This window comes from Dinoponera quadriceps, unplaced genomic scaffold, assembly GCF_001313825.1.
Source record: "Dinoponera quadriceps isolate SergipeBrazil2010 unplaced genomic scaffold, ASM131382v1 scaffold426, whole genome shotgun sequence".
Lineage (NCBI taxonomy): Eukaryota > Metazoa > Arthropoda > Insecta > Hymenoptera > Formicidae > Dinoponera > Dinoponera quadriceps.
Window position 1 is genome coordinate 695397 of NW_014554535.1, and position 14218 is coordinate 709614.

A 14218-nucleotide genomic window follows, 5' to 3' on the forward strand; every position below is an offset into this window, starting at 1 on the left:
GGGGGGGGGGGGGGGGCGAACGAATTTGTTGTGGGGCAAAAAAAAGAGAAAAGAAAAGAGATAGAGGGGAAAGAGGGATATAGAGAAAGATATATAGGAAGAGAGATAGATAAATAGACAGAGAGAGAGAGAGAGAGAGAGAGAAGAGGCGGCAACACGGGCGTCAACTAACCATTGTTTCTCCTGGCGTGAATCTCTTGGTCCTCGGATACGGTCTCCAGGAGGGGCAAGGTATTGTCTGGACAGTAGGGGGAGCTGAGGGGAACACCCGAGCCGCCCTCCAGCATCCCGGCGCCGTCCAGGCCCGCGCTGTGACAGCTACGCGGCAGGCTGGAATATCCTGAAACGCGAGGATCATGCGATTCATACCTTGAGACTCCGTGCGACCCCCAGGCCCGATCCCTGTGCGAACCGTTCGCTTGCGCCGTCCTTGTACGGTAAAACAACGTTCACCGTGCGATCAACAATACATCTTCTCCTCCTCGAGGCTCTTTCGGTTCTTTTCTTTTTTCTCCTCTTTCTTTATTTGTTTCTTTCGCCGATCTCTCGGTCGAACGGAGAAACGATTTTCGTCTCTCCCGGTTTCCCTCTGCTTCTCTTCCGGTTTGTTTATCTCTCCGGAGGAGCCGTTTCAAAACGAGCGACGCATCGGACGTGCGGGTCAGAGTCAACTGCGAGACTCATTAGTCCAGCAGGTCGCGCCGAGCGGTAACTTCGTAACACGTGTGCCGCCATGTACACCGGACGTGTAACAACACAGGGGACGTAATTCGTAATTACAGCGTAATGAAACAATCCAAGTACACCAGACGTCATAGATGCTTTAACGTTATAATTCGAGTTACCGGTGCGATTTTCAACCTCGCGTGCAACATGTGGAAAGTTGAAAGGAAAGTTGCAAGAAACCTTGGATATTTATACTTACAGCAATCTGCGCTCGAGGAGATCTGACTTAGAGCGCTAAATAAAAATTATACTTTGATAATAATAAAAATGGATATTAAAGTATGTACGACGCTGGTGTACAAACGTAGAACGGCCCTTTTGTTCGCGACCGTCGATTATCCGATACTTGCTATATAATAATTGAGTGCATCCAGTGCTACGACCGCTCATTGAGCGCTTAGTAAGCTCCTGCGTCTAATTGGTGTATAATTTTAGTTCTAAGAGAATATACCAGTTAGATGTAAGAGCTGACTAAGTGCTTAATGAACGGTTGTAATACTGAATGCATGCATTTGTATTAAGATAGTTGGTCCGTAAATTAATTTTCTTATATAAAAATCTTTTGAAACAGCAGACTAATCACGAAACACGAGCTACGCATTATGTAAAACTAAAAAAAAAAATGATCATATCGAAGCTGAGATAATTGTCAAAGAGATAAAAGTCAAAAGGATAAAAGTTATAAATAAAATTTAAAAATAAAAGCTGGCATTATTTATATTATATCACAGACTTCCGATATCGCGTTTTTAGTTCTAGCGACCAAACTGGTCTTACGATTTTAATGAAAAAACAAGAAAACAAGAAAAGATGATAAGAGAGACTTGTAGAAATATTATAGAAAAGTAACAAAATCATTGATCTATTTAGTTATCCAGAAATTGATATGTAAAGTACACAATTCTTGATAACGGTTGATATATTATAATAACCTTTAAATATCTAGCAATATTGTACGCGTTATATGTCTCTTTATGTCTCTTGGTTAGATATTTTTTTAAAGATAAAATGTTCAAATAATCTTACAGATCTATACGTAAAAATGCGAGAAATACAGAAAAATATGGAAAAATCCAACGTCATGTTCATTCCTCTAGTAGCGTGCATTCGTGTGCGTCTATCGATAAGTATGAAATATTTACAAATATATACGGGCAGTCCTAGCTAAAAATATTATACGTCAAAGCGAAAAACGATTACTTTTTGTAAGTTTTTCAAACATATAAGTCTAATTGATATTCTCTGCTGTAGTGTCTAAGCTGTATATCATAAATCATGTTTATAAACATTTAGATTTGTCGAATGTTTTCGTATTAACTATTATCTTCTTAACAATATTGTCACTGACCAACTACCTTAATGTCGCAAACAACACAAACGTGCTTGCCACATAAAATATTACGGCTCCTGCTCGATCTGAGATCATCTCTTCCCATTTTCAATACAAATGTATTAATTACCAAGCGTTGCGTTCGATATCGTCGTGGTCTTGCAAGTGATCTCGCATAGATTTACGAATAAAAACTATCGACGCTGATAAAAGTAAAAATCTACAACATTACCCCTACGGAACTCTCTCAATTATTATCTATCGGAAACTATTACTTTCTTTCTTCTATTCAGAACGGACTACCGAATAAAAAGTATGTGGCACGATAAGTAAATTACATGACGATAAAACGAGGAAAGAGGAAGAATAAGAGGAGGAGGAAGAGCTACTCACGTATCTCGACGAGGTCCTGGCTCGGCGTGCTGGGAGTGGCCGGTACACTGCTAGCCTTCCTTCTCAGACACGTCGTCTGGCAGCGTTGTATCAGCGGCTCTTCCTTCCGGAGCGGCCCTGTCTCCTCCAGGACCTCCCTCTCCGTCCTTCCGGTATACTTAAACTTCGTACCCCATGAGAAGATAGAGCCGCCGCTCACTACCGGCGCGTCCGACGCTCTCGGCAAACTGCGCATACATCGTGCATACACGCCGTGTAATTGAGCCATTAAAGTACCCCGAGCTACTTAATCAGTAACCAACAATAACGGAGAAATTTGTCCGCATACAACGTCGCCGGTGCTCCTTCCAAGTTTCCCCGAAATTTCTACAAGTGTCCCACAAGTTTCAAACAATTCGGGTGCTCGTGTGTGCGTAAAAATCAAGCCAGTTATTATTATGCGCGAGACGCATTTGAAATATGAGTCGAGGTTGTCGGACGTAATTTTTAATAACCGTATAAACAACAGTCGGCTGTAAAATAAAAACGCAAGTGGCCAGAAGCAGTCCCGGTTTCCGCGCCGAGTTCCAATAAACGCGGAAATTTATGCTCGCATAAATTTGCCGAGCGCGACCGGGGTTAGTCCCCGGTCTCGCATTCGAAACCGACGTCGTTGGCGTCGCAAACTACAGGGGCAGCGATATTACCCGTCGAATTGGATCCGCCGATAGCGCCGCCGATGGCGCTGATCGAATTGTGAAGATACATTCGTCTCTGTTCGTGAGACATTTCCGCAATTAGCTCGCGAAGGAAACGCGAGCTTCAAACACCGCTGACAATGTTGTCATTTTTCTAATGACGGTCACCTGGACATTGAATTAAATAAAGAAAGGACTAAATGAAAACTGATCGCTTGAGATCCGGTTTTTTTAATGACGGTCACTGGACTAAAAAAATAAAAGAAGATCTCAAGATGACACTCATAACAGTGATACTAAAGACTGTATCCTGTTTATTATTTTATATATTATAATAATAACTACATAATGATAATTATTTAAATAATATGTATATAAAATGTGTATTAATATGCAAGATATATTTTTTCCACTATTTACTGTCAATGCTGCGGATTTATAGTTTATGTCGCGCATACCATAGAGATTTGTAGTACTGGTAGTGAATATCGGAAGGCGGCCGCATTGAATGTTTAATAATTATCATTCTTGATTGGTATATTCTGCAGGATCTATCAAGAATCTAAAAGAATACCAGTCTCAGATAATAATCAGCAAGCACTTATTGTAAACTGTTTTCTCTGCTGAACGTAGCCATTCTTTTAGCGTCATCAAGAAATTTCGTCATATGCTTGTCATATGGAAAAAATTTCATTTTTATTTTCCAATTTTCGAATTTCAGCGGAACTGGTCAAAATCAGATAACCGTTCGGAAGGCCGGATTTTCCGGGTGAAAACCAGGCAGATGGTAACACTGACCGTCGAGAACGATTCCCTTCTGCCGATGTTGAAACGATATCCGACAACACGTAAAAAACTTTCGTGGACGAGATCGGCTCCAGCCATCGCCGAGAACTAAGAAACGTCAATTTGAGCACGTAGCAAACGAATTCGCGAGAGAATGATGTCCGGGACACTCGGCCCCGGCGTACTCGTACCAAGTTTCGATGTCTACGAGTGGTACGCTGCTGCTAACGAGCTGCGACGCGAGCGCGCATACGCGCCGCCGACCCGCGCTCGATATTTAACGAGCGAAGGATCCATCCAACGGCAAGGTGAGGGGGAAACGTATCTGCCGCGAAGTAACTTTGGCCATCGCGTCCCATTAACGATCGAGCGAATATTCATTTCTGCACCCGAAGCACCCGAGTGACCCCCCGTCGTGATAAAATATGTATCCAGGGTGGGGAAGTAACGCGTTATTCGTACCATCGTTACTTGCAAGTTTTTGTTTTCGGTAACGCGACTTTTTTCATACTTTGTGAACTTTATCTTTTTTTATTCGTTTTTCTCGTAACGGTAACGACAACGCAATATTTTTTTTTATTTTCTTTTTTTTTGACAACACAGCGATGAATAAAATCGTTATTTTTATTGTTACTCTGGCAACCTGATAGGAGTGCTATTTTTTAATCTACTCGTCTCGTCAGTAACGATAACGCAAATTTATATTAACAATTTTAACGATAACGTACTTTTTTTATAACGGTAGCGGATATAATCGTTATTTTTATCGTTGCTTCGTACATGTAATTTCACGACAGCGGATCGTCAAAGAGCTTTTCGAGGTGAGACGAGTAACGGAAACTGTAACGACTCGATACTTGTGGAGTAACGATAACGAGCTATTTTTCAAACAAGTAACAGTAACGAGTTACTCTTGTACCAATGTGCGACGAATAACGGTAACGAGGCACTTTTTGAAGATAACATTTCCTGTATGGATCATATTGCATCTATAGAAGCGCATCAAAAAACTGCGCGTGTAATTCAAAGACACCCGAATGTCATTCTCGAGGATATCCGAGTCCCGAATCGGACCGGAAGATAATCGCATCATGATAGTTCGATGTTCCGAAAAAAATAAAAATCGATCCGAAAATTTTACAGCCATCCTTAAAACGCACCACACAGGGTGAGGCAATAACTATTAACACCTTGAATATCTTCGAGAAACGAGAATAAGAGAAAAGTTTATCTAACAGAAATTACGCCCGCATTCACGAAAAAAATTAAATAAATAAAATTTCCAACAGTAGCATAATTGGAATAAATTTGTTTGATTCAGCGATAAATGTCATTGAAACTATTATCGTGATAAATTTACGTGATAAATTTACGTGACTCCGAAACTAGTTCCTTCTTACCCGATTTCTTTTATTATTATATTATGTATTATTTCAATAATTAAAATATTAGTTTCAATGATATTGCTATTGAATCAAAAAGATTTACTCCAATTACGTGTGCTATTGAGGATGTTTTATTGATTTAATGACATTTTTTTTCCGTGTTGTTAGAATGAAATGGTTAAACTCTGAAAACCTCCTATAAATACAAACATTTTTCATCTCTATTTAATCGTTAACAAAATATTTTTATTTTGCGAAAATATTCAAGGTGGTAAAATAGTTATTGCCTGACTCTGTGCATGTGCAATTAAAACGGCGGTGTGTTAATCGTATATTCGAGTGACTCCACTTCCAAACATCGACCGCCGCTCCCATTCGAAAAGCCCATCAAAGCTCGCGAGAGAAACGTTAAATTTGACCGCGCGATGGATGTTGCAGCGGTAAACCCGGCATGTAAGAACGAGCGATGTGCCCCAGCGAGGTGGAGATACATCTTTTATGGCAGCGTCGGAACCACCTTTACGGCCCTCGTCCAATTACTTAACCCGGAAATTTCGGAAAAGGCGCACGGGCGCGAGTTGAGACGTGAATAACATTTCGAGTAACATTATTCCGGCGAGTCGCATCTCTGACTGTCGCAAGCAAACGAAGCGCGAATAACATTAATATAAGTTGGGGAATAAATTTCCTTCTTCTTATTCAAAATACTTAGCAGATATTTTCCACTTATTTACCTCGCGGAAATGATAGAAAAGGTGCACGTATCGCATAGAGGTGAGTCAAAACGCGAATAACATTTCGCGTAACATCATTCCGGCGATTCGCATCTCGGTCTGTCGTAAACAGACGAAGCATGAGTTGGGAATAACGTTAGTTCTAAATAGAAAATAAATCGATTTTTCTTTTATTCCAAATAAATACAAGGTATACTCCAATTATTCCGGAAATTTCGGAAAAGGCGCACAGAGTCAAAACGCGAATAACATCTCGAATAATATTATTTTTCGAATAACATTATTGCGAGTCCAGAATATGATTAATTCGAAACAGGAAACCATCCTTTTCTTTCATTCAAAATAACTGCAAGATACACTCCAATTACTCACCTCGGGAATTTCGGAAAAGGCGCACGTACGTTGCACGAACGCGAGTCGAATCACGAATAATATTTCGAGCAACATTATTCCGGCGAGTCGTATCTCAATTTGTAGTGATCGATCGAGGCGCGAGTCAGGAATAATATTAGTATAAAATAGAAAATAAATCTTCTATTCGAAAAAAGTACAAGATATACTCACGTAAAAAACAGCATCTGCTCAATGGCACATCTCCACACGTGACGACAATTCGACCCCGTGGGACATTTGAACCCGACAGTGTGCTTTTTCTGAAAATAACAAATTCCGATACGATCCAGAAATATCCCACCACTTTGACATTGCCGTCGTTCAAATTCGCCTTTTTAGTAGAAACCGAACATGGACGGAAATAATTTCTGCTCTGCGGGCAGATGATGTGCAGTCGAACGGGATAAGAGTATAACAAATTTGTCGCTGTGAGTTATAGCAGTCGCCAGTGAATCACTCTTGACGCTTTCACGATGAGAATTTATTTAATTGCCGGAAAACGATGCGGTGTCACGTCGCGCTTATTATGCGCCCGTGAAACTGAATGAAACGCTCACAGTATCGCTAAACTAATGCTTGGGAAGCACGACACGTCACGTTTATGTGGTGGCCGGAAGTCGTAGTTGAAAACGAGACAGACATCTTGTAAGAGTGTCGTACTATTACGAGGTGGTAAAGACTGCCATTTTATTTGTGCTTTTACGAGCAACGATTCCCGGTGCATGAATTGTATAGGAACGTATCCGTAATTGCTGGCACAACTGAGAAGATAATGATTCACATTACACACTACATGCAAGAAAAGGTAGAATACAATTTTTCTCACACAGAACTGTTTTCGAAAACAACAACTATTCGAAGATATTTTTCTCGAAAACGAAAGACGAAGCCCCGTAAAAAAAGAAAAATTACTCTTATTTTTTGGCAACGAGATTTTCGGGATAGATTTGAAATCGAGATTTCAGTTCAGGCGAAAAATTCCCCCGATGTCAAATTTCGCAATGTGAACTAGGTATTTTGAACGAAAGTTTTGTTAAAAACGTCTTCGAGACTCACCTTTGTCCTTACATCCTGCACGGGTCCGGCGAGATAGAAAGAAAAAGTAACAGGATTACTTAACCCGTAATCACGTGGTGTCTGATGTCACACGCATGTACATATAGCGCACGCGAGCACGAGACGTGCACGAACGAGAAAGCGTGTTTTCACACGGCGGCTATCGCAACCGCATAATACCAGATAACGTTAGCAGCGTGATCACGAGGAAGTTAGATACATATTATTAGACTCGTGGTTTCCTCGAGGAGCGAAAAAAGTATCCTTAAATCAAAAAAATATCCTTCCATTGAAAAAGTTATCGAGTTATCGAGAAGATAAATTCCGATTAGATACACGGACACACGTCGCGTGCATCGTATCGCGACGCCGGACAAATCATGGCGTATATAACCGACGATATGCAAGCGAATAATATGTGTATATCGCTCACCTCGTTTATCGTCAAATGCACGATAAACATCTTTCCCTCGTAGTTGATCTTCTGAACTTCCGACCAGCGGAAATGGTGCGTCTTCCGTGAGCCTTGGAACGTCAGAATCCCGCAGTGGTTAATGCCCAGATAGAGCTGCGTACCCTTGTGATCCTGCAAGCACAGCATGAACACACACTTATCAGAAAATAGAATCGCGGTGTGACCGGAGGTGTAGGACGTGACGTTCTCGCAGATAATTGGAGAGAGTATCTAGAAAATTTCCGTTCCGACAATGTTCGACTCGCTTCGTCACCTCGGCAAGTTATCCCACGCGGTATTGTAACATGCATCAATACACATGTACCAATTCCGTCATCTATAATGTTTATATAATGTTACGCATCATATGTTATAGAAAAGTGACCAATCGAAACAATCGAAACTTGAAACTGAACCCGAACGAACTCGATCTATACGTGGCGAACTGACTGACCTGATTCTTTCGGCAAAATTCTCGTATTCTTGCCGTCCCTCGTTTGCGTAAAATGAGCTCAGACTTTAGTTCATCGATGCGAAAGTTGACCCGACACATTATTGCCCGTACTTTTCGTCTGGTTTGCTCAACCTTCTAACCTCGGATAGAATTACTCGTATTATGCAGTTAGGTCAATCTTTTGATCGTCGAAAGAACATCCGTATCGTACGCAAATGCGCGCGCGCACAACTACGTTTCAGTTGCGTTCACTTTTTTGCTATCGATATTAAATTTAATAATTCAAACATATCCACGTCAAGTTGCCGACTCGACTTGATTTTTATTCGATTTGACTCCGATCGCAGTTCGTGCAGCAAAATTTACGTGACTCCGAAACTAGTTCCTTCTTACCCGATTTCTTTTTCAATGTATTTTATCCTTCTTACTCGAAGTTCTTTCACACGCTTAGATGCAGTTGCCGGATATTTTTCCAACTTGTTTCGCGTGTAATTCTTATGCAGTTAAATCAATCTTTCGGTTACTCGAAAGAACATCTATATCACACGTATCACCACATTTTAGTCTCGTTAACTGTTTACTATTGATTAAATTTTCTAATTCAAGCACCCACGTCAGGTCGTCGACTCGACTCAGTTTTCACTCAGTTTTACTCGATCGCAGTTAACGCGACAAAATTGCGCGTAACTCCGGAATACTCATTTAATTTAATAATTCAAACATATCCACGAGATTCATCTTTGCCCGATATTTTGTTTCAATGTACTTCATCCACCACATTCGAAGTCCTTCCGCACGCTCAGATCCTGCCGTCGGGTCTCTCGAAGGACTATTTTTCCACTTGTTTCGCGTGTAATTCATTCGAGCTGTTACCGTGCTGTTTATGACGCGTGTGCAACAATCGAGCATTCGGTGCATAAAACAGATACTTCGCAGACGAATCGCATTCACCTGCCCGGGTTATAGTAGGTGAAAACACTCCGTGATCGACGATGGCATACCATAAAGACGACATTTTCCCTTAAATGGAAGGCGGCCGATGCAATGGGCCGCGATTATTTCTCGGCGACAATGACACTGTCCAGTCAGGAAGTGAAAAACCAATAAACGACAGGTGCCGTGTTCATGCCTCGCGACGAAAGTGCAACGAGTGAATGCATCGTGACGAATAATAGCCGAGTGCTTTTTCTCGCGAGGCGATACGTGAGACGCGAGATTATTAGTTGGCCGAGCCGAGTTATATTTGTCGCGGTGTATTTGTCAGGAAAAGTGTCCCAACGGAGATAACGGTTGGCGCTTCGGCGAGCGCGATCGACATTAATTAAACAATTGCACGCGTATCGCGGCGGCAGTATCGAAAGCATTCGGTCGACAGTACGTGTCTAATTGAGGAGCTCACTCGAAAACACACACACGCGTCTCAAGATATCGTCTTAAAGAGGTCCGGAAACGAACCCTCAACGAGCTGTCGTTAAAATAAAACAGACTCGATACGTTCGTCGAGGAAGTGCCACGTAAGGGTTTCGTTTCGTTTCAATATCAATGAATTCCGTTTCATATTCCGTGATATATCGGGGAATACGTCAATGACAGGCGGAATCAAAACTTATCTTCGAAAACGGTTTCTATCTTATCGATCCGCTCGCGAATGGGATAGGTAGTCTGCGCGAATTGAAACTTCAAATTAAATGCGAATTCACACAAAGGCGCGCGGGCATATTGAAATCGATAACGGCTGCCGGCTCGCAGTAATGCATACGCGTATGGGCTTACATCGATAATATAAATGTTGATCATGGAAATGATGTCAAATCTCTCCTCTCTCTTCTCCCTCATTCTCTTCCTATTTGCAGATATATTTGATATTCGGTATCTCCATATTTTGATATTTCATTTTTGTTCGTCGTGTTTCAGACCAATCAAATAACAATTTATTCGATTACATTGTTGTTTTTTTTATAACAGATTACAGGTGTGTTTTCAGTAGCGCTCTGCCGGTTGTCAACAGCAAAGGCACAAGTTAACATTCCTCAATTTGGAAATTTATTCCCAGCGAATGTGTAGGAGCACAATAAATTCGAGGACACAGCAGCTAAGTGGCGATTAATCAGCATCTAATTTTGCGACAGACTTGAGCTCGATTTTCAGTAATGGGCTTAATAATAAAGATAAAAGTGTTAAAATTAATAAAGATGAGAGAGAGAGAGAGAGTGAGTGAGAGAAGCTCTGCTGATGGAGCTAATGCGAAAACTTTATGGAACTAATACGAGGCGCGTTCTCGCTCTCGCGAGGAAGATAAACCGGTTATGGAGTCTTATCGACGTACAGGAAATATACGACTTCTGTTCACGATATATGGCGATATATCTGTCGTAATGTGATTCATCAGCAAGTTCGACTATCGATCTCGGAACTTGCAATCCACGACGACGATACGCGCCGTTATTCCTGCGCCAGAAATGCGATCTTTGATAACGGCTTTGCCAAACGGGTCGAAAGTTTGAGCCCAAACAAGTTGAGATATATTTATGTCGTCCGACAAGAATTTCGGAATTGAAAACTCTTCGTTCCGCATTCGTCCCGGTGAGAAAAATAGAGAGAAAGAGAGAGAAAGTTCTATCAAGCGCGATACGTGTAAAAGATAAAATATAAAACTCACCTTGACCGGATGTGGATCGACCGCGTACGTGTCCAATTGCGAGGCTAACCTAAGGAAGTGGGTTTCCGCCTGTTCCGGCGTGAACCCTTTCAACTGAGTCTGATGTAGCTCCATCGCTTTCTCCTCGATCGTCTCGGTTTGCTTCAGCAGCAACTTGTGCTCAGAGATATAATTCCCTTCATGCACCTCAATATCGTAATCCCCCAGTTCGCCTGAAAATTACGAGGTGGGAAGAGCGTATTATTTCGAGTCGCCATCGGAAGCTCCTCCGTATCTAATTCCTGCAGGAGCATGTAAGCCGTATACAACGAACGTAAATCATGGAATGCCTCGCAGGGCACGATGTGGAAAGGACAGTTGAAAAAATGAGCAATCGTTGTTCAATCGCTATGGGGCGCGAATGACGGGATATAAATCGTCGACGGCTGAGAAACGAGCGTTGCATCAGCCAGGTGTCAAAGACAAATGACGAGGATGGCGAAGGTATTAGCGACGTCAATTCCGGACATTACTCCCAGGTGTGTGCCGGAGTATTTAGTTATTTATTTTCTATCTTATTTATTTATTTATTCTTAAGTCCCTTTATTTATTCTTCAAGTCACTTTGCACGCATAAAAATATCAAAATGATGTCACAAAAAGTAGACATCTTACGAAATATTTACTTTCTAAGCCGAGTCGAAATTTCAGTTCCTACATTAAGTCTGCTTGGTTCTACATTAAGTTTTCAAGTGGAGAAAACGGTAACTTCTCATTTGTAGCATTAAAGGAGCAGTGCACCCTTGAGACTACAAAGAGAATTTAGACCTCCCGGAGGGAAATTTTGAATTCTGCATCAAGTTTTCAAGCGGAGATAATGGAAATAACACAATAGCACAAGGAGCACAGTATGAGACCTTTGCACACTTAATGCAAAATTAAATAAACTTAATATAAAGCTAAAATATCGACTCGGCATATCTCAGGAGTGTGTCAAAGGAAAAAATTAAATGAATAGGTAAAAAGTATTCAATTTCATTGGTCTTCCCGAGTTAAAATGTTGGTTCTATATTAATAAACTGATTCTGTAGCTTTTAACAATGTCTCGTTATCGATACGTCATCGATTACGATGTCGTTGCGCAGCTTTTCTGCTATACGTTATATCTGCGCAACGACGACGTAACAATAACGGCATTCTCGTTAACAGTTACAGAATCAAGGCTAAGTCTACTTAGTTCTACATTAAGTCTTCAAGTAGAGAAAATCCACTAATAACTTTTCATTTGTAGCATTAAAGGAACAAAATGGAAGACCTAATGAAAACGTAATGTAGAACCAAATAGACTTAATGTAGAACTACACTGAAAAAGAAAATAAAATCTAAATTCATGTAAATATTTGCTAAGGAAAGTATTCGAATAGTTTATTTTATTCAGATTAAGTAAATATTACTGGAATATAGCACACTGGAAGAAAAAGTGTTACATTCAAGTAATATTTATTTAATCCAAATAAAATAAACTACTCTATAATACCCCTTAGCAAATGTTTATTTGAACGTAGCAATTTTGTTTTCAGTGTAAAATTTCATCTCAGGGTTAGCTTGATATTTTTACATGCAAATTGTGTGGCGAAAAAAATAGATTTATTATTATTTAAAGAGAAACATCACCCTGTTATAAAAATATTTTGGTTCCGGATACCCGAATAGTGTCCGCGAGTTTGGGTGTCCAGAAGGGTGAGTTTGGCTGTCTGTGATATCCGGGTATTTATCCGGGTTATATAGCCAACATTGGAAAAAATCGCAAAATATCGAGCCAGTTCGCGGCACGGTTTTTCATCTTCACCGGACGATAAAAAATCCGTGCAAAAACGAAACTATTTGACGAATGTGCGCGGCCGAGAAATCTCTGCGTGAAAAACGGCTCGCTTAATAAGGGGAAGCACCGGTTCCGACGCTTCGCAAAATGTCTCGCAAAACTTGGCGTCAAGATTAACACAAAAAGATCCCCAGCGAGAGACCAGGAAACGGTTTCTGTCGCTGTAGTCACGATACGGTTCGCTGAAAGGTGAACGGTCCGAGGATTGATGGTCGACGACCGAAGTTTTAATACGACGAGTCACGATCGGTTACCGCGGAAAGTGGCGGGTCGCATTGCTTCGTCCGGCACACGGCTACGTTAAAAGTTCCCAATAACGAGATTGCGGCAAGAAGCAAAGGTCACAGAGCCGGAGTTGTATATTTACGTAAGAAAGAGTACATCGACTCCCGAAAAGGTCGCTTTCCAAGCGTTTGTCTCGATTCCGTGAATAGAGTGATGGTAGTAGCGCTGGCTGCGTTTGCCTTCGAATGTGCATAAAGGCCGCGGAATGAGGAAACCGACGATGAATAAAACAAATGAATAAATGATATCGGGGGCTTACTCTGCACGATGCACGCCGCCAGCAGCGCTGCCTCGCCGGGACTGCAGTATAAACGCCCGTGAAGAAGGTCCCTCTTAAGTTGCTGGTAAATCTGATACCTGGTGATCTCCTCCTTCAGCCGCAGAGGATCGGGCGGGTAGAATTTCACGCGGAAACTAAACAAAATCGGGTCCATGTCTGGAACACAGTCGCGGTGAGTGGTGGCTGGATTTTTCGGCGTTTTTGCGCAGACCGGTGCCTTCGCCTACGTGCACGAGGAGTACTTCGAGTACAGTTTCACACGCCCCCGCCGCGGTAACACGGCGGTCCTCTGACTCGGCAGCTTAGCGGCAAGAAGTTCGAGCCTCGTTTCCTTTTTTTTTATTATTAGCAAACTACTATCCAACGAACGTTGTTAGATTGTTGTAAGAAGCATCATTGCATGTTGTAAGGAGCATCATTGCATGTTGTAAGAAGCATCATTGCATTTTTTTATCCGCTGCTCTCTAAATTTCTTCGAGCGAGTTCTAAGAGTGGCAGTATTTTCGCTCGCTTGGAGTGAATCTTCACTCCAAACGAAGTGACAATTCACTTCAAGCGAGTGAAAATACTGCCGCTTTAACCTAGAACTCACTCTAAGAAATTTAGAGTGTCGTATCGGAAAAAATCGGAATTAGAATCAAAGCGTTTAAGCAGAATACACACACTTCGGTATTCATAGTTCTATCTTATATTTCATTAACTGCATGGAATCTTAAGATAAAATTGAGACGACTTTAAGTATAAAA

At 41.4% G+C, this 14218-nt stretch overlaps 1 protein-coding gene across 2 annotated transcripts in view; it reads right to left on the bottom strand.

Annotated features, from left to right (window-relative positions):
- LOC106751952 (FERM domain-containing protein 5) overlaps positions 1–14218 on the bottom strand; it is a 43219-nt gene that overhangs the window by 10072 nt on the left and 18929 nt on the right. For both annotated transcript variants that reach the window (XM_014633264.1, XM_014633263.1), the window contains exons 4-9: positions 13452–13628; positions 11048–11259; positions 7914–8066; positions 6596–6684; positions 2450–2676; positions 173–340 (exon numbers count right to left, since the gene is read on the bottom strand). In XM_014633264.1, coding sequence (XP_014488750.1) covers positions 173–340; positions 2450–2676; positions 6596–6684; positions 7914–8066; positions 11048–11259; positions 13452–13628 — 1026 coding nt within the window. The remainder of the gene's footprint in view (positions 1–172; positions 341–2449; positions 2677–6595; positions 6685–7913; positions 8067–11047; positions 11260–13451; positions 13629–14218) is intronic.